The following is a 20,898-nucleotide window of genomic DNA, read 5'->3' as shown; positions in this document are numbered from 1 at the left end:
GGCTCAGGGCATGATCCCACATCCGGCTCCCTGCAGGGAGCCTGCTTCTCCCTCTGCCTGTGTCTCTCCCTCTCTGTGTGTCTCATGAATAAATAAATCTTTAAAAAAAAATTAGGAGAGTCTAGCCTTTAGAGATCATGAAATTTAATATTATTATATAGGTGAGGAAAAGGAGACCCAGAGAACTTAAATGACTTGCCCAAAATCACATAGTTAACAAGTAGCAAAATAGAATTCAAGCCAGGATTTTGCACCCCAGATAAATGCTATATTCATTGTTGCACATCAGTTGTCTTAACAAGTAATTATAGGGTACTTATGAGCTACATCATAGAAGTCTGGTTCTTTCTAAAAGCGAAATCAGCTTGGTTTCCACTTGGGTCATGAGCTCACAGGTCATAAGACGCAGCCTCCTACGGGCTCTGCACTCAGCAGGGCCTCTGCTAGAGATTCTCTCCCTCTCCCTCTGACCTTCCCTCTGCTCGCTCTCACAGACAGCCTCTCTCTAAAATAAATAAAGCTTTTTATTTTTTTTATTATTTATTTTATTGTATTTATTTATTCATGAGAGACACAGAGAGGCAGAGACACAGGCAGAGGGAGAAGCAGGCTCCCCACGGGGAGCCCAATGCAGGACTGGATCCCAGGACCGAAGCATCAGGACCTGAGCCAAAGGCGGACGCTCAACCAATGAGCCACCCAGGTAAAAACAAAAACATAAAAAATAAAAACAGCCAGCATCAAAGGCATGTGGACCAGAGAGCACTTGGGAAGGTTCACCTTCTAGGGCTAATCTCCTCAAGGTGTGTCAAAGCCCCTAGCGCTCACAGGGTTAAGGGCTTTGCAACAACCGTCCTTGACCATATATCCCAGGCATCCCTGCTTTAGGAACTTCCCTGATAAAAACAGCGTTAACGGGAGCCCGGCGGTTTAACTCATGACCTGGGAAGCCGTTGCTCTCCATGGAATATACGGTTTCAATCTACTTCCAGGCTGACCCGGGGCTTGGTGTTTCGTTATCAGATCTGGGGGGGGGGGGGGAGAGGGCGCCCACTTCATGGACTTATCGTGAAGGTTAAAGGAGATACAGAGTCCCAAGGTTTTAGCCATGCCCCTGGCACAGAACAACTAAATGATCGTAACTGGCCCGAAAGGCTTGGGCTCCCCGTGCGTGGCTCGGGCGCGTCGCGTTAACCGAAGGACCTCGCGGCCCGCGGAGGCCCGGGCAGCGCGCGAGGTGGGTGCCCAACGCCCGCCTGTAAAATCGCGGGGTGTCCGGCCTGCCTCGCAGGGGCCCCCCGCCTCCCCTTCCCCATCGCGCCTGCACCCCCGGGCCCGCGGCCAGCACTCCCGGGACACAAAGCCACCGCCCCGGCTCCGGCCCCGTCCCCGTGCCCCGGCGCGCGGCGGGCAGCCCGATACGTCACGTCGGCGCGACGCCGCCCGGCAGGCCCCCTCCCCGCCTCCGCCTCCTCCCGGCGCCCGCGCCGCTTTCTGGAAGCTTCGTGAAGGCGGCGGGCGCGTTCCGTCCGTCGGCGGCCGGCAGGAATCCGGGTCCATCCGTCCCTCCCAGGCCCGCGCAGACCCCGCCGAGTTGGCCATGCCCGAGAACGCGGCTCCGCGGAGCGGGGCGCCCGCCGCAGGCGCCGGCGGCCGCAGCAAAACCGCCTACCAGGACCGCGACAAGCCGGCGCAGATCCGCTTCAGCAACATCTCCGCGGCCAAAGGTACCGCTCGCGGCGTCTGGCCCGAGGCCGTGCGGGCCGAGCTCTGCGCTGCGGCCCCGGACTTGGGTTGCCAACGCGCCTCTTGTTTGCCGGGATGGTCCGCAGCGAGCTTTGCTGCGCTCTGTCGGGGTCGCCGGCGCCGCCCGGTCCGGGCCCGGGCCCTGACGCCCGCAGCCTTTCGCCCTCGGCGGTTCCTCGGGCTGCCGGAGACGGCGGGCCTGGGCACCTGCCGCGGCAGCGCTGTCGTTAGTTCCCCTGCGAGAACGTCTTTTGCAAAATGCAGTTTAGGTTTCAGGTGTTCTTACAAGGATACCACGTAAAGAAGCTCCCGGCTCGACTAATGAAAAGGGGGCTGGCGCCTCGGTTGGGCGGCGCCCTTTGTCCTGGGCTGTGGGGGAGGCCTCGCTGCCGGCTGGAGCTCCCGGGAAGCCACCTGTGCTTTTCCGCCCAGGGTGCGTGTGCAGCCGGGCCCCCGCCGGCCTGGAAGTGTTGGCGGCGCGTTGGCGCTTCGTTGTTCTGCAGACTAGGTCGGAGTATGATGGAGATGAAGACCCGAGCTACCGTTCTCTGTGACCGTTGCTTCGTGGCTCTGTGACCTTCGACCTCTGGCTAACGTTTCCTCACCCCTAAAACTGGGGAAGGTGTTCTCTCGCTTTTTTTTTTTTTTTTAAGATTTTTATTTTATGAGGGATCGAGAGAGAGAGGCAGAGACACAGGCAGAGGGAGAAGCAGGCCCCATGCAGGGAGCACGAAGTGGGACTCCATCCCGGGACCCCGGGGTCACGCCCTGGGCGGAAGGCGGTGCTAAACTGCTGAGCCACCTGGGCTGACCTTTTTTTTTTTTTTTTTTTTTAGAGTTGTGAGAATTAAGTATAGTTGATTTGAGACAGAAGAGTCTGGAAGGAAAAATGAGAACAAAGGCCTAGAGATCTTACCTGATGCTTATTGAGCCTTATAATCCAGTTTCATTACAGTTAGAGAATAAAGCGCATGAAGATGCGAGAAGTGAGATGGGGAGGGCAGGATGGGGCGAAATGCTTCGGAAGGGCCTGGTGAGAGGAGGTCGGGTGAATGATCTGTGAACATGACCTTTTCAGTGAGAACTCAGGGGCACAACTAATCTTTTCCAAATCAGACAAAACCTAGCCAACTTGGTCAAGAAAAGTTGCTTTCGTTTAGGTGTAGTTTTGGTTTAATTCAGGGAGCCAGTTTTTTATTTAAATGTTACCTCAAAATGGTGCTTCCCCCCCCCCTCATCTCCCCAAATTGGTTGATCATGTAAAAACCGTATAGACACACAGAAAATGCTAGTTCTGGTACTGTTCGGCATGGGTCCTGTAACAGACCCTACTGTGTGCCACACAGAATGATACACAATCAGACACCTTTGGTGATGTAATCAGTCTAAAATCCTTTTCTATTTTTTGGTTAGGGTGCGTTGTCCTAACTTCATGTAGACAAATGTGAGGGCAATCTTAAAGTGAGTTGGTCTGCTTGTAGAACCTGGGCCGTGTGAGTCCACTAAAATCGCCTGAAAGCATAATATTGCCTGGTTAATTAGGAATAGAAGCCCAAAATTATGAAATAATTAAGTGGAAAATAATTTTTAATTATAGCAAATACTTTCATTTTCTTAAGATCTTTATTATTCACACAATAAAGGGAGGGGGAGTATGATGCTGGTTGTGGAGTCTACAGTGATTAGGGCACAATCTCAGCCCTGTGTATATTGAGTGAGGTGGTATCTTAGGAAGGGGAAGGCCTAATTATTTGTCCTGGGCTTCTCAAAAGGGGATTTGACTTGAGTGTTCATCAAATCTAATTTCCCTTAAGTGGACTAATAAACACTCTTAGGAAGCATTAATAAGAACATGTAACATTGGAAGGGTAGACTGTGTATCCGGAGGTGTTTTATAATGTAATGATGATTATTAAAACCTAGATTTTGGTTTGGGGTTTTTGTTTGGGCTTATTTGGTGGCAAGGTAGAAGATGGCAAAGGATGTTTTACTGTGGGCCATCTTTATACGAGCTTCACATTGGTGGACAAAAAACTTTGCCTTCAAAGATTCAATCTATAATTAGGGGAGACAGAATAGACAAATAAGTGGAATTATACATAGTATATTAGGAAGTCTTGCCTCCCCTGTTGCTGCTTATGTTCTTTTAAGGAATGGAGAAAAATACAGCCTTCATCCAGAGGTCATCTTATTTTGATACTAGAGGAGGGTTAGGTAAATCCTCAAAAATGATTCTGCGGTAGGCAGGGCGCCAGTGTTTAGTGACTTTAACAACAAAAGGTGAAGTGTCCTACAATCAAAAAAGAATAAATCATTGTTTCCAGTATATTCTTAATAAATAATGAATTTTTTTTTTAATGGACACAGTAAATGTTTGTATATCATATCCTGTTAAGGACAAATGATCATTTGAGAAGAGAAACACTTTGCTTTAAGCATCTTGATTTTTTTCCCTCTGTTTACAGCTGTTGCTGATGCTATTAGAACAAGCCTTGGACCAAAAGGAATGGATAAAATGGTAAAAAGCTGAATTATAATTATGTATTAAAATCCTATTGTCCACACTGCAGAATCTCAATAAGGGTTAAGATGTGCTGCTTAAAAAGTGTTAGAAAGGTACTTTGAGAGTTTGGAAGAATAGATTGCTTTGGGGTGAGCAGGACTCCAGTATAATTTGTATTTTGTTTAATGCTTTTTATACGAATTACATTCACAAAAGTAGTTACCTGTTGTATTACATGGAAAATAGAGTAAGGCTATAGCTCTAAGCGCTTGAGTTAATTGTTCCTTATTGAAATAACTGTGACCCTACATTGGTCTGTAGAATTTGACTTGTTCTTCTAGTGTGGTTGACTGGCAACATAAAACATTCCAGAGCATTCCAGTCACTTGATAAATATACCCTCAAATTCAGTGCTAATTAACATCCAAAAGGAGAGATAAACAATATGAAAGATTGTCTGGATGATATACAGATCATTATTCCCTCTGGATATTTTAAAATCCATCCTTGCTAGTAATGCTGTATAGCCTTTGTTGAAAATACTAAGACACAGATTACTGTGTTTGTAAGATTTGTATTCACTACGTTCATGGTGCACTCTTTTTTGGAGATCCATGGTAATCATTTCTTATGGATCTGAACCCAGGAGTACTAGTAATTCTTCATAGTATTATTTCTGCTCTATGTTGTATATGTCTAGATTTCTTTCACTTTCAAACAATAAAAAAATAGAGTAAAGCCAAGTATTTTCAGTTGTAAAATTAGACTGTTGCTGTGTGTTCTTACGTCACTATACTAATGTAAGGGAAGAGAATTGGAAATGAAGCACAACTGTAAGCTATGCAAACATAAATTAACATCTCTACTAAGAAGCTTTAAAGTTAGTAGAACTTTTAGGGTGTCATAGTACTGGGTAAAGAAAATAAAATTTTTGAAATGCAGCTTTTTTTAAAAAAACGAAATTTTGCAGATTCAAGATGGAAAAGGCGATGTGACCATTACAAATGATGGTGCTACCATTCTTAAACAAATGCAAGTGTTACATCCAGCAGCCAGAATGGTAAGTACAATTTTAGATAAGGTTTTTTCTTTTTTAAGTATTATTGGTTTAATATTTGTAAATAAATTTGTTTTATTTGATCACATTCTATAATTTAATCATTGTAAATTCTTTTTTTCTATGTTAAACAGGAATGTTTATAGGATACATTGTGTGTCTAACATTATGTTATTCAGAGCGAGGTTGTAATACATGAATTTCCTTGTCCATAGGAATGTGATATATATATATATAGTTGGAGAAAAAACATGAAATGGCAAAAGTTATTAGTTCAGGGGTATTGGAAAAGAGCAATGTAGTCTTAATTGTGTGCAAAAAACAAATCATGTGTCAAACATAAACAGTAAGATTTATTAAAAACAACAACAACAAAAAAACAATTAACCAATTCAACTAAGTGTAATGATGACCCTAGGGTCAAGTGAGAAGTCACCATATCTGCAAAAAGAAATTTCTATTGAAAAGTTATGTTTGATTATGTCAAGATGATTTTTGAAATGAATCAGATTATGCTTATACAGGGTCAATTCCGATAAACTTCCAAAGGACTCCAAACTGACACTTGTCTCCTAGAATGCCCCATTATTTAGCTTCTAAGTCTACAGGGTACCTATGGTATAACATATACACTTTCTGAGAGGAACTTCTGGTACTTGGGAAGAAAAGATTTAAAACCCATAGTCTGAACTTGAAATCATATCATAGATTCTTATAGGGAGTATATGAGCAGAATTTTGTGTGTCACAAATATATTAATCATCATTTTAAAATAAAACTCAGAAATAAACCTGAGAAATCAAGAATTAAATCATACAGGGTTGATAATCAAATTGTTTTTGACACTCATACGAAGGTCATTCTATATTTCAGTTAGATGTTATTGGGTCTTCACATCTCTCATTGAGTAACTTAGCATGTTCTGTTGACTTAGCTGGTCGAGCTGTCTAAGGCACAAGATATAGAAGCAGGAGATGGCACCACATCAGTGGTCATCATTGCTGGCTCTCTCTTAGATTCTTGTACCAAGCTTCTTCAGAAAGGTAGGTAGGAGACATGATATGTTTTATTACAAATAAAGGCAAAAAAAACTATTAAGTAATAGATTTGATACTTAATTTGGAATAACTAATTTTCTAATTTTATTAGGAATTTTTAGGTTGCATTTTGCTGTGTTTATCATAGGAGTAAGATTTTTTTTTTTTTAACCAGGCTTCATTTTAAATGGAACTTAATAGAATTTTGCTTTTCTAAAATAAATTGTGGTGGTGGTACTAATCTTCGGCTCTAGATGAGATGGGTGATTTGGAAGAGGTAGTATGGGTTCTTCCGGTAAATAATGCTTAATCATAGTAGAGACTCTCTAGTCACTTATTTTATTTCTTACCTAGATTTGTCGTGTTTTGAAAAAGTAAAAAAAAATTGTTTTCACCTTAATACCACGAGTGAAGAATTGATTATTCCAAATTAATGGAAATAAAATATTAGCCATGATGCAGCGAAGGTTGTTAAGATTGTTATATTTATAACGGAAGCATAAGTTAATTTAGATCATTTAAAAATTAATACTCTTAAATTATAATGAACAACACATTTTAAGAAATATAATAATAAGTGAAGTTTATCTGTTATAATAACCAACTTTTAACAACAGGGATTCATCCAACCATCATTTCTGAGTCATTCCAGAAGGCTTTAGAAAAGGGTATAGAAATCTTGACTGACATGTCTCGACCTGTGGAACTGAGTGACAGAGAAACTTTATTAAATAGTGCTACCACTTCCTTGAACTCAAAGGTGAGACCAGTGCTTAAGGGATCATTGTATAGTTACTTTTTAAAGTTTGTTAAGATTTGTAACTCTTCAGTTGTGATTTTTTTGATACTATACAGTTTTGTTTGTTTGTTTGTTTGTTTTTTAAGATTTTATTCATCCATTCATGAGAGAGAGGGGGGCAGAGACACAGGCAGAGGGAGAAGCAGGCGAGGCAGAGAAACAGGCTCCATGCAGGGAGCCCGACATGGGACTCAATCCCGGGTCTCCAGGATCCCACCCTGGGCTAAAGGCGGCGCCAAACCACTGAACCACCGGGGCTGCCTTACTATAGTTTATAAAGGTTAGGTCTGGAGTGTCTACGTTACTGGAGTTATTTATATAATTGAATTAGTTCAGGTCAGATTTGCTCTTTCAAGGCTTTCAAATAAACTATCATCATTTTATAGATGGGAAAATAGATCTAGTGAAATTAAATAACTAATCCAAGGGCAGCCCCGGTGGCGCAGTGGTTTAGCGCCGCCTGCAGCCCAGGGCGTGATCCTGGAGACCCTGGATCGAGTCTCACATCAGGCTCTCTGTATGATGCCTGCTTCTCCCTCTGCCTGTGTCTCTGCCTCTCTCTCTCTCTGACTCGATGAATAAATAAATAAATAAAATCTTAAAAAATAAATGAATGAATGATCCAAGATCTGTCAGTAAGGGATAAGCAAAGATTGGAACCCAGAACAGGTTTGCCCACGGTCCGTCCTAAGTAATAATGCTGTTTTCTTTGTTTTCAAATTTAAAGCATTGATTTTTTTTTTAAATTTCTTGCATACTTCATGTTTTTTGTTTTCTATCATGTCCTGTGTCCCCCCCCCTCCCATTTTTCTCATCAGTATTGTATTGAACATTCATGTTCTTCCAGTGTTAGGTGGAGAGCTAGATAGTGTTAGTGACATACATGTTTTTAATTTCCCCAGATCTTATATAGACAGAATAGTGAGGTTAACAAGCATTGGTCATAGAGCCTAGACTGCTTGGGTTTAGTGCTAGGTTCATCACTTGACTAAACTTGTGACTCTTTGAATTTCTTCATCAAGATTGAAGGAGGGGACGCCTAGGTTGAGCGTCTGCCTTTGGCTTAGGGTGTGATCCTGGGGTCCTGGGATCGGGTCCCACATCAGGCTCCCTGCGAGGAGCCTGCTTCTCCCTCGGCCTGTGTCTCTGCCTCTCTGTGTCTCTCATGAATTAATGAAATCTTAAAGATTGAAGGAGTATATAAACGTAAAGAGCTAAGACCACACTAAGAGCTTAGTAAGTATTAGCCAGTAGTTATTTTTATTAGCCCCTCAGTATTAAGGGTGGACATCTATAGCATTTGGTCACAAATTCATTTTAGATAAGAAACATCTATGTATGATTTGATTTTTGTATTTACTATGGAATTATGAGTAATCTAGGTAGGTCCATCTAGTATGTTAATAAAATAGGAAAACAAACCTCCATATTTTGTGCCCTTGGTGACTGATGACTTAGAGTGGAAAAGACAGTTCATAGGGAATGTTGTCTCGTGTTGTCCCACTCTCCCCCTGCCACCCAAAAAAAGTGATTACTTCTTGAAGATGTTTGTCGTTAAAGAACTAGGACTTTTTCTGTTGTGAGGCTGATTTTATTATTTTTAATTCTAGGTTGTGTCTCAGTATTCAAGTCTGCTTTCTCCAATGAGTGTAAATGCAGTGATGAAAGTTATTGACCCAGCCACGGCTACTAGTGTAGATCTTAGAGACATTAAAATAGTTAAGAAACTTGGGTAAGCATTTCTAATTATAATTTTAATAAAAATTAATTTAAGAACTGGTATTAACGTAAAAATCTCAGGAATTTGTTTATTTCATTATGATGGCAAGGCCATCTTCAAGTATGATCAAACAAGTTCAGGAATTGGGGAAATAATACATGGGAGGCTCACATTTTTATCGGACTGGTGATTTTTAATCTGTTGGCAATCTCTTAATCTCAGATTTCTACCCTCTTAACTGTCTACTGCTTGTTTCCTTTTTTCTTAGTGGGACAATTGATGACTGTGAGCTGGTAGAAGGGCTGGTACTTACTCAGAAGGTGGCAAATTCTGGCATAACTAGAGTTGAAAAGGCTAAGATTGGGCTTATTCAGTTTTGCTTATCTGCTCCCAAAACAGATGTAAGTAAAACCAAATGAAACTGGTTCCTTGTAATGTGTGTGATGTTCTAATAGCTCAGACCTTTGTTTATTATTATAAAAATAAAATACTGTTAATAGTGATAAAAACCATAGATTTCAAAAGGAAATAGTAAGATTGAGGCAAAAATAGAAATTGTTGGATACCAGACAGGAGGGATGTATACCTTCAATTGGCTATTGTTGAAATTGAGCATTGACATCATAGGTGAAGGCAAATAACAATAGGGGTACTGTGTATGAAAAAATAAAAAACTCTGTAAGAGTGTAAGTGGATTTCCAGATTCTTTGTAGGTTTCTGAAAAATCTCCACCCATCCTATAGCAGCAGGCAGATCTCTAATCTTACTTTTGCACAAATGAAACTTGAAAACAGCTTACTATTTATACTTTAAAGAAATGTTTTTAAAGGTATTTTCTTATCTTTTAATCATAAATGCTATTTCCAAAAGGGAGTGGCTTATCTTGTCACTTCACTAAGAATTGCTCTTTTCTTACGTCATTTTGGGAAACAGGTTTCCTGTTGATTCATGTTTCCCAAAAGTTCAACCATTTGAAAAATTAATGTTCTTTTATACACCTTTGATTAATTTTTCCCTGGTACCTCCTTTCGGCATACCAGTTTTTATAACAAGCCATAGAGTTAAAAGGGTGCAACTGAAATTACTTCAGTGATGCGTATAATTGTATGAAGAAAATTGACATAGTCAGGAAATAGGATAATCATTTTACAATTACCAAAAATGTAATTGCAAAAAATATAATCAAGACAACAGGGTGTATAGATGAATGTTAAAGACCCGAGCTAAGGTTGGTGTGTGTTCATCCTCTTAGATCTTTTCTGTGTATGTCTGTATAGTTTATTATTAGGTATTTTGGTTGGATTTACGTGATACGTAATATTTTCTTTAAATGTCCTTTTCACTTAAAAACTCTTACAATGCAATTTATTAATATCTTTTTTTTTTCAACAGATGGATAATCAAATTGTAGTTTCTGACTATGTCCAGATGGATCGAGTGCTTCGGGAGGAGAGAGCCTATATCCTCAATTTAGTGAAGCAAATTAAAAAAACAGGATGTAATGTCCTCCTCATACAGAAGTCTATCCTGAGGTAAGGGGCTATTTATTTTGTTCACCTTTTAAAGGGTTTTTTTTTTTTTTAATTTTTTATGATAGTCATACAGAGAGAGAGGCAGAGACACAGGCAGAGGGAGAAGCAGGCTCCATGCACCAGGAGCCTGATGTGGGATTCGATCCCGGGTCTCCAGGATCACGCCCTGGGCCAAAGGCAGGCGCCAAACCGCTGCGCCACCCAGGGATCCCCTATTTTGTTCACCTTTTAATGACCATTTATTTTGGATCCTCTAGCAGTTTCTTAGGAAACATTTGGAGTGGGTAAATCACTAGAAATATAGAATGAATCTACATTTTGAGACTGTATTCTGTATTCTGATGAATCCTCTTAAAGTGAGTTCTCTTCCCATTGTGATAATTTAAATGTGTGGGATATACAGTTGACCTTTGAGCAACTCAGGTTTGAACTGTGTGGGTCCACTTTATGTGGATATTTTCAACAGTACTATAAATGTATTTTCCTCGTGGTTTAAGTTTTATTTATTTAAGTAATCTTTATATCCAACATTGGGCTGGAACTCATGACCCTGAGATCAAGAGTCGATTTATTCTTCCAACTCAGCCAGCCAGGCAGGCGCCTCTCCTCGTGGTTTTCTTAATGTTTTCCTTTCTTTAGTTTTATTATAAAATAGAGCATATAATACACACAACATACAAAATATTGGTTAACTGTGTTATCAGTAAGACTTCGGTCAACAGGTTATTAGTTTTGGGGAAGTCAAAATGTATGCATATTTTTGACTGGAGAGAGGGAGGTGATCCCCCTACATGTTGTTCCAGGGTCAACAGTATATTCTTTCTAGACCAAGATCCTAAATATCGAGCAAATGGAATGCTTTGTTTTTTAAAAGGTTAGTTTGGTCTAGAATTTAACTACCTGAGAGAGGCTTTTATTTAAACACCCATGAAATTGCTTGCCTTGAAATTTAGAAGTTCTTTGAAGGGAATGTAAATCATTCATAGATTGAATTTCCCGAAGTTTGAATTGAGAATTGATCTTTTTTTTTTCTTTGTTTTCTTCAAGTAAGTAGACACATTCCCTTGTGCTTTATTATTATTATTTTTTTTATGATAGTCACACACAGAGAGAGAGAGAGAGGCAGAGACACAGGCAGAGGGAGAAGCAGGCTCCATACACAGGGAGCCCGACGTGGGATTCGATCCCGGGTCTCCAGGATCGCGCCCTGGGCCAAAGGCAGGCGCCAAACCGCTGCGCCACCCAGGGATCCCTCCCTTGTGCTTTATTAATAGTGTTATGCCAGAAAGTACTATGGGTGATCATTTTATATAGAAACCTTGACCAAAAAAAAGAAACCTTGACAAACAGGACGCCTTGATGAAGGGTTAGATTACCTGGTTCTACCAAGTCATAGCATAGGTAGTGACCTTAAGTAGCTGTTCTCAAATTTTAGGTAGCTTATCTATAAAACAGAGATCGTAATATTCACCCCCTCCAATGTCACAGGTTTTCCAGAGGTTTGTTCCAGATAATTTGTGAGAAAGCATAAATTTGTAGTGTTTTGAATTAATCATACTTCTAAATTCATGAAGTATGGATAAAGTTTTAACTATTAAAGATATACTAGTTTAGTATTAAAAACTATGACAATTTGGGCAGCCTGGGTGGCTCAGCGATTTAGCACCACCTGCAGCCCAGGGCATGATCCTGGAGACCTGGGATCGAGTCCCACATCGGGCTCCCTACATGGAGCCTGCTTCTGTCTCTGCCTGTCTCTGTCTCTCTCTCTGTGTTTCTCATGAATAAATAAATAAAATCCTTAAAAAAAAAAAAAAACTGACAATTTTTGTGTCTTTTACAAATAGTGTTGCCGGGGTCCATTTGAATATTATCCATTGGAAACGTTCAAAGTTTAGAGCATATAAACTTGGTAAACCAACATATAAAGCATATTCCTTCACAAATACTTTGAGTTATTATTCATTTAAACAGTAATATGACAGAAGGCTTAAAAAGCAGTTGAATAGCAGTTTTTTTTAATTTAGCAATGACATTAATCACCGATTTTTGTATTTTAGAGATGCTCTTAGTGATCTTGCATTACATTTCCTGAATAAGATGAAGATTATGGTAGTTAAGGATATTGAAAGAGAAGACATTGAATTCATTTGTAAGGTAAAATATTCCTAGCACCTGTTTGAGAATATCCAATAATCAATTCTTATATTAATCTGTGGGTTTGATATTTTTCCCAGACAATTGGAACCAAGCCAGTTGCTCATATTGACCAATTCACTGCTGATATGCTGGGATCAGCTGAGTTAGCTGAGGAGGTCAATTTAAATGGTTCTGGCAAACTGCTTAAGGTAAAGTTTGTAATAAAGCTTTTATTTACTTGGGGGTTTTGTTTGTTTTAACCCTCATTTTAAATACCTAATTTGGAATTTGTTTACTAAAGATTACAGGCTGTACAAGCCCCGGAAAAACAGTTACAATTGTTGTTCGTGGATCTAACAAATTGGTGATTGAAGAAGCTGAGCGCTCTATTCATGATGCCCTATGTGTTATTCGCTGTTTAGTGAAGAAGAGGTAATAAAAGTTACCGATTACCATTTTGAATATTGACGTTTCTATATTTTGACTATTTTTAAGGTAGAAGTAGTAAGTTATTAGACATAGCTTCCTGTTAGATAAAATAAACTAAAAATGTATTCGTGAATTTCAGAGCTCTTATTGCAGGAGGTGGTGCTCCAGAGATAGAATTGGCCCTGCGGTTAACTGAATATTCACGAACATTGAGTGGCATGGAATCCTACTGCGTTCGTGCTTTTGCAGATGCTATGGAAGTCATTCCATCTACACTAGCTGAAAATGCTGGCCTGAATCCCATTTCTACAGTAACAGAACTAAGAAACCGACATGCCCAAGGAGAAAAAACTACCGGCATAAATGTCCGAAAGGTAATAATTGAATTCTTAATTATTGCAGAAAATGTTGATTAAAACATTAAAAGCTTCATAAATGTCTGTCAAATGAAAAGGTGATGTGGGTTTTTTGGTTTTTGGCTCTTTTTTTGGTGGACAGCAAAGCAAGGTTTACTGAGTCGATAGTAAAGTTTATTGAATGATAGAGTACAGAGCTCCCAAAAAGGGAGGAGACCCAAAGGGTTTCCTGAGTGAAAAGCATTTAATTAAAAGTAATCTTAGGGGGTGCCTGGGTGGCTCCCCCAGGGAGCCATGTTGATTAAGCATCCAACTTTTGATTTTGGCTCAGGTGATGATCTCAGGGTGATGGGATCGAGACCTTTGTTGGGTTCCCTTCTCAGTGGGGAGTTAGCTTGAGATTCTCTCTCTCCCTCTGCCCCTGCCCCCTGAACTTTTTCAAAGAAAATAATTTTTTATTTTATTTTATTTTTTTAGTAATCTTGGGTTTAGAGGTGCCTGGCTGGCTCTATCAGAAAAGCATATGACTCTTGATCTCTAGGTTGAGAGTTCAAGCCCCATATTAGGTGCAGAAATGACTTTATTTTTTTAAATTATTTAACAAGAGTACAAGTTGGGGGAGCAGCAGCCAGCAGAGGGAGAGGGAGAAGCAGGCTCACTGCTGAGCAAGGAGCCCACTGCAAGACCTGGTCCCAGCACCCTGGGATCATGACCTGAGCCCAAGGCAGATGCTTAACCGACTGAACCACCCAGGCGCCCTGTAGAGATTACTACTTTTTTTTTTTAAGATTTTATTGACTTATAAAAGAGAGGCAGAGACATAGGCAGAGGGAGAAGCAGGCTCCCTGCAGAAAGGCCTGATGTGGCATTCAATCCCTGGACCCTGGGATCACTCCCTGAGCCAAAGGCCGACTCTCAAATGCTGAACCACCCAGGTGCCCCTCCCTTTTTTTTTTTTTTTTTTAAGCTTAGATCCAAATGTGAGAATTGCAGATTAATTTATGCTGATGAATAAGAATGAAGATGATGTCTTAAGTGAAAAGTATTATTTGTTCATTAACACTGCTATTTATTGATTGTGTAACTCTTAGTTATTTAAGTCTGTGCTTCAGTTTCCTTGGTTGTTAAAAGGGACAACTCATAGTTCCTTCAAAGGCCTGTTGTTAGGATTAAATATTTTACCAACCAGAAGGCTCTTACTAAAGTTGCCTGGCATAAGCACTACATAAATATAATTAACTGTTCTGTTGTTGTGGCCAGCAGCCTAGTATAATTGTGTAAGGTAAACACAGCCGTAATAACCTTCACTTTTGTATTAGTGCTTTATTAATGTCTACTTTTATTGAAGAGAGAGACAGTACATAATGGAAAATAACAGAGTCCAAGGTAATATTTTTTAAGTGATCTAGAACTCGAAAGGAAAGGCACTGCCTGCTTAGGGAAAGCTTTATGATAATGCAACTTTTAATAGGGGGCATGAGGAAATTTCAGGTGGAGAAGCAAAAGTTTTAGGTGAAAGGGCTCATTTTGTCTAGAGGGTTATATGTTGGCATTATAGTAGACTTGAAGGTTGGAAATCTCACAGAAGAACTAGAATGAGGAGGCCTTTGAGTATTGGGGCAGTTATGAGGGAGTTTTGTTTTTATTCCAGTAGTTGGGAGCTACTGATGTTTTTTTAACCAAGAGGCTAAGATGATGAAAAAGTATTTTAAGGAGGGAAGACTGGAAGCATGGTTGTTGCCCATTATGGCCACCATAACATAATGCAATAATCCAGAGAGAAGGTGGACTAAGATAATGGCAGTAACAATTTAAAAATGGGATTTGAGAGAGGTACAAAGGCAGGACAGACCAGACTTAACTATATTCAGAATTGGGGTTCAGGGATTACTTGAGCATTAAAGATCTCACTTTTTTTTTTTTTAAAGATTTTATTTATTTATTCATTCATTCATTGATTCATGAGAGACACACACACAGGCAGAGGGAGAAGCAGGCTCTATGCAGGGAGCCTTACGTGGGGCTCGATCCCAGGTCTCCAGGATCAGGTCCTATGCTGAAGGTGGTGCAAAACCGCAGAGCCACCCAGGCTGCCCAGATCTCACAATTTTTAATTAGTATGAGATTTATCTACCTAATTTTTGCCTGGGTAATTTAAAGATAATTAGAAATTGTTTTGGGGTTAGGACTAGGAAAATCTAGCATTAATTCGGTTTTTCCACATTTTAGTTAAATACAACCTACAATATACAGAAGGGCTTAGCAGAGAGTATTGACTTTTGACTAGAGCAAAGGAAAACTAGGTTGGAAAGGCAAGCCATACTGGTAACAGTGTAGTTGGTGATATGTGTGATTACAGACACTAAATGCAACTTATGCTATTTGGCAGGGTGGTATTTCCAACATTTTGGAGGAACTGGTTGTCCAGCCTTTGTTGGTTTCAGTCAGTGCACTGACTCTAGCAACTGAAACCGTCCGGAGCATTCTGAAAATTGATGATGTGGTAAGTATAAATAGGTTGTGAATTTCCCTACAGGGTCAAAAAGGCATATATTTTTTAAAGTTTTATACACTTAATGAATAAAACATGTTTGTATAAAAGTAGTGGTATCACACATCTCTAATCATTTTAAGAGTTTTAGGGAGAGGAGCAGGGTGGTGAATACTACTTTGCTTGTCATCAAGGTGATAACAGTTCATACTTTTACAGTCTTTTCTCACTTGTAAAAATAGGGATGATTTGGTAATTGCCCTAGAACCTTTTTCATCATTAAAATTCTATCATTGCAAGTTGTGGAACTCAAGTTTTTTTCTTGTCAGGTAAATACTCGGTAATCGGATTAACACCGGTCAACTGGTACTGCTGTGGCCACTAACAGTGCATCTGGAGTGGAAGATCACCTTGGTGTTCTTGCTGTTTGGAAGATTTGTTTCCTTTACGAATCCCTAGGCCTGGTCTTCCAGTTGGCACTTGCTTGAAAAATTGTATTGATACAACTTGATTAAAATATTAAATGTTTGATTTCAAAAGGCAGATTAATTTATTGGCCCTTGTGCCCCAACAGTCTGTTACTTCTGATATTCTTTAAAAACCTGTGTAAGAAGAGAAAAAAATGAATTCACATTTGCCTGTTGACTTTCTTGGGTCTCAATCCTGAGTTCTTTAAGTTTTGTGGGGTGTTGTTTTTTCTTTTTCTTATGGAAGTATTGAGAATTTTTAAATGACCCAATCTGCGCCTCACTCTGATAAATCCCCATTCACACAAAAATATCAAAATGATAATATCTGCTGTTTTAAAAATTAACAGTATAGAGGGCACCTGGGTGGCTCAGTTTGTTAAGCATTTGACTTTGGCTCAGGTCATTATCTTGTGAGATTGAGCCCAGTGTCCAGCTCTGTGGGGTGTCTGTTCAAGATCCTCTGTCCCTCTCCCCAGTTCGTGTGTGTGCATGGGCACTATCTCAAATAAATTTTTTTTTTTTAAGATTTATTATTTATTAGAGCACAGAGGGAGAGGGAGAAGCAGACTCCCCACCTTGCAGAGAACCTGATGGGCTCAATCCCAGGACCCTGAGATCATGACCCAAGCTGAAGCCAAACACTTAGGCACCCCAATAAAATCTTATTTTAAAAAACGTTTACAGGAAGATACTAAGTGAAAAATGAAGTTTTTCCTATAGCCTATCATCCTAGTCCTTTTTTTTGAAAATATAACTTTAACTGTGTTAATTGGGATTCCTTTTGCAAATAAAAGTATATGCATCTATGTAGCAAATATTATACATGGGGATTCTTTTTTTTTTTTAATTAATTTTTATTGGTGTTCAATTTACCAACATACAGAAAAACACCCAGTGCTCATCCCGTCAAGTGTCCGCCTCAGTGCCCGTCACCCATTCCCCTCCTACACCCGCCCTCCTCCCCTTCCACCACCCCTAGTTTGTTTCCCAGAGTTAGGAGTCTTTATGTTCTGTCTCTCTTCTGATATTTCCCAACAATTCTTTTCCCTTCCTTTATATTCCCTTTCACTATTATTTATATTCCCCAAATGAATGAGAACATACACTGTTTGTCCTTCTCCGGTTGACTTATTTCACTCAGCATAATACCCTCCAGTTCCATCCACGTTGAAGCAAATGGTGGGTATTTGTCGTTTCTAATTGCTGAGGAATATTCCATTGTATACATAAACCACATCTTCTTTATCCATTCATCTTTCGATGGACAACGAGGCTCCTTCCACAGTTTGGCTATTGTGGCCATTGCTGCTAGAAACATCGGGGTGCAGGTGTCCCGACGTTTCATTGCATCTGAATCTTTGGGGTAAATCCCCAACAGTGCAATTGCTGGGTCGTAGGGCAGGTCTATTTTTAACTCTTTGAGGAACCTCCACACAGTTTTCCAGAGTGGCTGCACCAGTTCACATTCCCACCAACAGTGTAAGAGGGTTCCCTTTTCTCTGCATCCTCTCCAACATTTGTGGTTTCCTGCCTTGTTAATTTTCCCCATTCTCACTGGTGTGAGGTGGTATCTCATTGTGGGTTTTTTTTTTTTTTTTTTTTTTATTTATGATAGTCGCAGAGAGAGAGAGAGGCAGAGACATAGGCAGAAGGAGAAGCAGGCTCCATGCACCGGGAGCCCGACGTGGGATTCGATCCCGGGTCTCCAGGATTGCGCCCTGGGCCAAAGGCAGGCGCCAAACCGCTGCGCCACCCAGGGATCCCTGTGGTTTTGATTTGTATTTCCCTGATGGCAAGTGATGCAGAGCATTTTCTCATGTGCATGTTGGCCATGTACATGGGAATTCTTAGTGTGTCATTTCAGTAGCTTAGAACTTCTTTGCCTCTGTCCTGATCCAGGCATCCTCTATTGACATGAATCATGTAAAATTTCTAGACTAGTCTCTGTCCTTGCTCTGGCTTCCTTCCAGGCAGTTCTGTACACTCTAGTGATTTTTAAAAATTTGTCAAGCACAGTTTTCATGGCTATTAACTGCTTTGGATAAAGGCCAGACTTTTGAAGAGGACCATAAATTGAGCTTACACAATCTGATACCACTTGGCCCACATCTCCTGGACTCAGTTAAGGGTCCATTTCTGGGTTCTCTGCTATTCCATTGATCTTTGTGTCTTGTTTCTGTGTCAGTACTGTACTGTCTTGATAATTACAGCTTTGTAACAGCTTGAACTCTGGAATTGTGTTACCACCAATTTCGGGTTTCTTTTTCAACATTCCTTTGACTATTTGGGGTTTTGTGGTTCCATACAAATTTTAGGATTATTTGTTCCAGCTCTGTGTTGATTGTATTTTGATAGTGATTGATTGCACTGAATGTATAGATTCCTCTAGGCAGCGTAGACATTTTAACATTATTCTTCCAGTCCACGAGCAGGGAACATTTTTCCGTTTCTTTATGTCTTCCTCAATTTCTTTCATGAGTGTTCTATAGTTACAGGTCTTTGCCTCTTTGATTAGGTTTATTCCTAGATATCATGGTTTTGGGTGCAGTTGTAAATGGGATCAACTCCTTAATCTCTTTTTTTATCTCATTATTAGTGTGTAGAAATGCAACTTATTTCTGTGCATTAATTTTATATCCCACCATATTGCTGAATTCCTATATGGGTTCTAGCAATTTTAGGGTGAAGTCATTTGAGTTTTCCATATAGAGTATCCTGTCATCTGCTAAGAATGAGAGTTCGACTTCTTTGCCGATTTGGATGCCTTTTCTTTTGTCTGATTGCTGAGGCCAGGACTTCTGGTACTATGTTGAACAATGGTGGGGAGAGTGGACATCCCTGTATGTTCCTAACCTTAGGGGGAAAAGCTCTCCGTTTTTCCCCATTGAGAATATTTGCTATGGGCTTTTCGTATATGGTTTTATGATTTGAGATGTTCTTTATCCCTACACTGTGAAGAGTTTTTCTTTTTTCTTTTTTTACTGTGAAGAGTTTTAATCAAGATGGGATGCTTTACTTTGTCAAATGCTTTTTCTGTATCTATGGAAAGGATTATATGGTTTTTGTCCTTTTTTTTATTAATGTAGTATATCACATTGATATGTTGATGTTGAACCACCCTTGCAGCCCAGGAATAAGTCCCACTTGGTCATGGTGAATAATCCTTTACTGTTGGATCCTATTGGCTAGTATTGGTGAGAATTTTTGCATCCATATTCATCAGGGCTATTCTGTAATTCTCCTTTTTGGTAGGGTCTTTCTCTGGTTTTGACTTCAAAGTAATGCTGGCCTCATAGAAAGTTTGGAAGTTTTCCTTCCATTTCTATTTTTTGAAACCGCTTCAATCAAATAGGTATTCTTTAAATGTTTGGTTGAATTCCCCTGGCAAGCCACCTGGCTATGGACTCTTGTTGGGAGATTTTTGATTACTGCTTCAATTTCCTTGCTGGTTATGGGTCTGTTCAGATTTTCTGTTTCTTCTTGTTTCAGTTTTGGTAGCTCATAGGTCTCTAGGAATGCATCCATTTCTTCCAGATTGCCTAATTTGTTGACATTTAGTTGCTCATAATATGTTCATATAATTATATTTTTTCAGTGTTTCTTGTGATCTTTTTCATTCATGATTTTATTTATTTGGGTCCTTTCTTTTTTCTTTTTGATAAGATAAGTCTGGCCAAGGGTTTATCCATCTTAATTCTTTCAAAGAACCAGCTCTTAGTTTTGTTGATCTGTTGTATTCTTTTGGTTTCTATTTCATTGATTTCTGCTCTAATATTTATTCTCTTCTTTTAAAAAAAATTTATTTATACATGAGAGAGGCAGAGACATAAGCAGAGGGAGAAGCAGCCTCCCTGCGGGGAGCTCTATTCAGGATTTGATCCCAGGACCCTGGGATCACGACCTGAGCCAAAGGCAGGCACTCAACCACTGAGCTACCCAGGTGCCCCTTTTCTTTTCTGCTGGGTTCAGGCTCTACTTGCTGTTCTTTGTACAGCTCCTTTAAGTGTAAGGTTAGGTTGTATATTTGAGACCTATAGATAGGTCTCTATATACTTCCCTCCTTAGGATTGCTTTTGCTGTATCCCAAAGTTTTGAACAGTTGTGTTTTCATTTCCATGAATTTGTAAAATTCTTTAATTTCCTGCTTGACCCATTCTTTAGTAGGATGCTCTTTAGCCTCCATGTATTTGAATTCTTTCCAAATTTTCTCTTGTGATTGAGTTCCAGTTCAGAGTATTGTGGTCCAAAAATATGCAGGGAATGAACCCAGTCTTTTGGTACTGGTTAAGACCTGATTTGTGACCCAGTATGTGATCTTTTCTGGAGAATGTTCCATTGCGTCTGACATGTAGTTAACTGAAAATAACTAATTTGGTAAATGGTAAGTCTTAGTGTGTTTAGATGGCTATTTCTGGATTATCTAGAATTTAATTCAGTTTACTCTCATTTTAATGGATAATGAAGTATATTCTAAAAACTTTTAAGTCAAAATACTGTAATCCAAATGACTTATATTTGTTGTTTTTTTGAAATTTTATTAGAGCACACAAGCAGGGGGGCAGGGGTAGGGAGAGGGAGAAGCAGGCTTCCAGCTAAGAAGAGAGCGTGATGTGGGGCTC

At 39.9% G+C, this 20,898-nt stretch overlaps 1 protein-coding gene across 1 annotated transcript; it reads left to right on the top strand.

Annotated features, from left to right (window-relative positions):
• The first annotated feature begins 1,450 nt into the window (after positions 1 to 1,450).
• On the top strand, positions 1,451 to 16,440 carry CCT4 (chaperonin containing TCP1 subunit 4). Its single transcript, XM_041756978.1, has 14 exons — positions 1,451 to 1,727; positions 4,212 to 4,264; positions 5,220 to 5,309; positions 6,241 to 6,349; positions 6,961 to 7,103; positions 8,753 to 8,874; positions 9,131 to 9,263; positions 10,255 to 10,394; positions 12,455 to 12,551; positions 12,632 to 12,742; positions 12,835 to 12,965; positions 13,102 to 13,336; positions 15,708 to 15,821; positions 16,139 to 16,440. The coding sequence occupies exons 1-14, from the start codon at positions 1,601 to 1,603 to the stop codon at positions 16,151 to 16,153; spliced, it is 1,620 nt and encodes a 539-aa protein (XP_041612912.1). The 5' UTR covers positions 1,451 to 1,600; the 3' UTR covers positions 16,154 to 16,440.
• The last annotated feature ends 4,458 nt before the right edge of the window (positions 16,441 to 20,898 follow it).

This window comes from Vulpes lagopus, chromosome 5, assembly GCF_018345385.1.
Source record: "Vulpes lagopus strain Blue_001 chromosome 5, ASM1834538v1, whole genome shotgun sequence".
Taxonomy (NCBI): domain Eukaryota; kingdom Metazoa; phylum Chordata; class Mammalia; order Carnivora; family Canidae; genus Vulpes; species Vulpes lagopus.
The sequence above is the reverse complement of the archived record's forward strand: the minus strand, read 5'-3'. Positions and strand labels throughout refer to the sequence as shown.

Excerpts from the sequence above, each read along its gene's own strand:
- CCT4 (XM_041756978.1), top strand. The coding sequence starts at position 1,601 with ATGCCCGAGAACGCGGCTCCGCGGAGCGGGGCGCCCGCCGCAGGCGCC. Across the intron at positions 8,875-9,130 it reads AAAATAGTTAAGAAACTTGG|TGGGACAATTGATGACTGTG; the intron begins GTAAGCATTTCT and ends CTTTTTTCTTAG. Across the intron at positions 10,395-12,454 it reads ATACAGAAGTCTATCCTGAG|AGATGCTCTTAGTGATCTTG; the intron begins GTAAGGGGCTAT and ends TTTGTATTTTAG.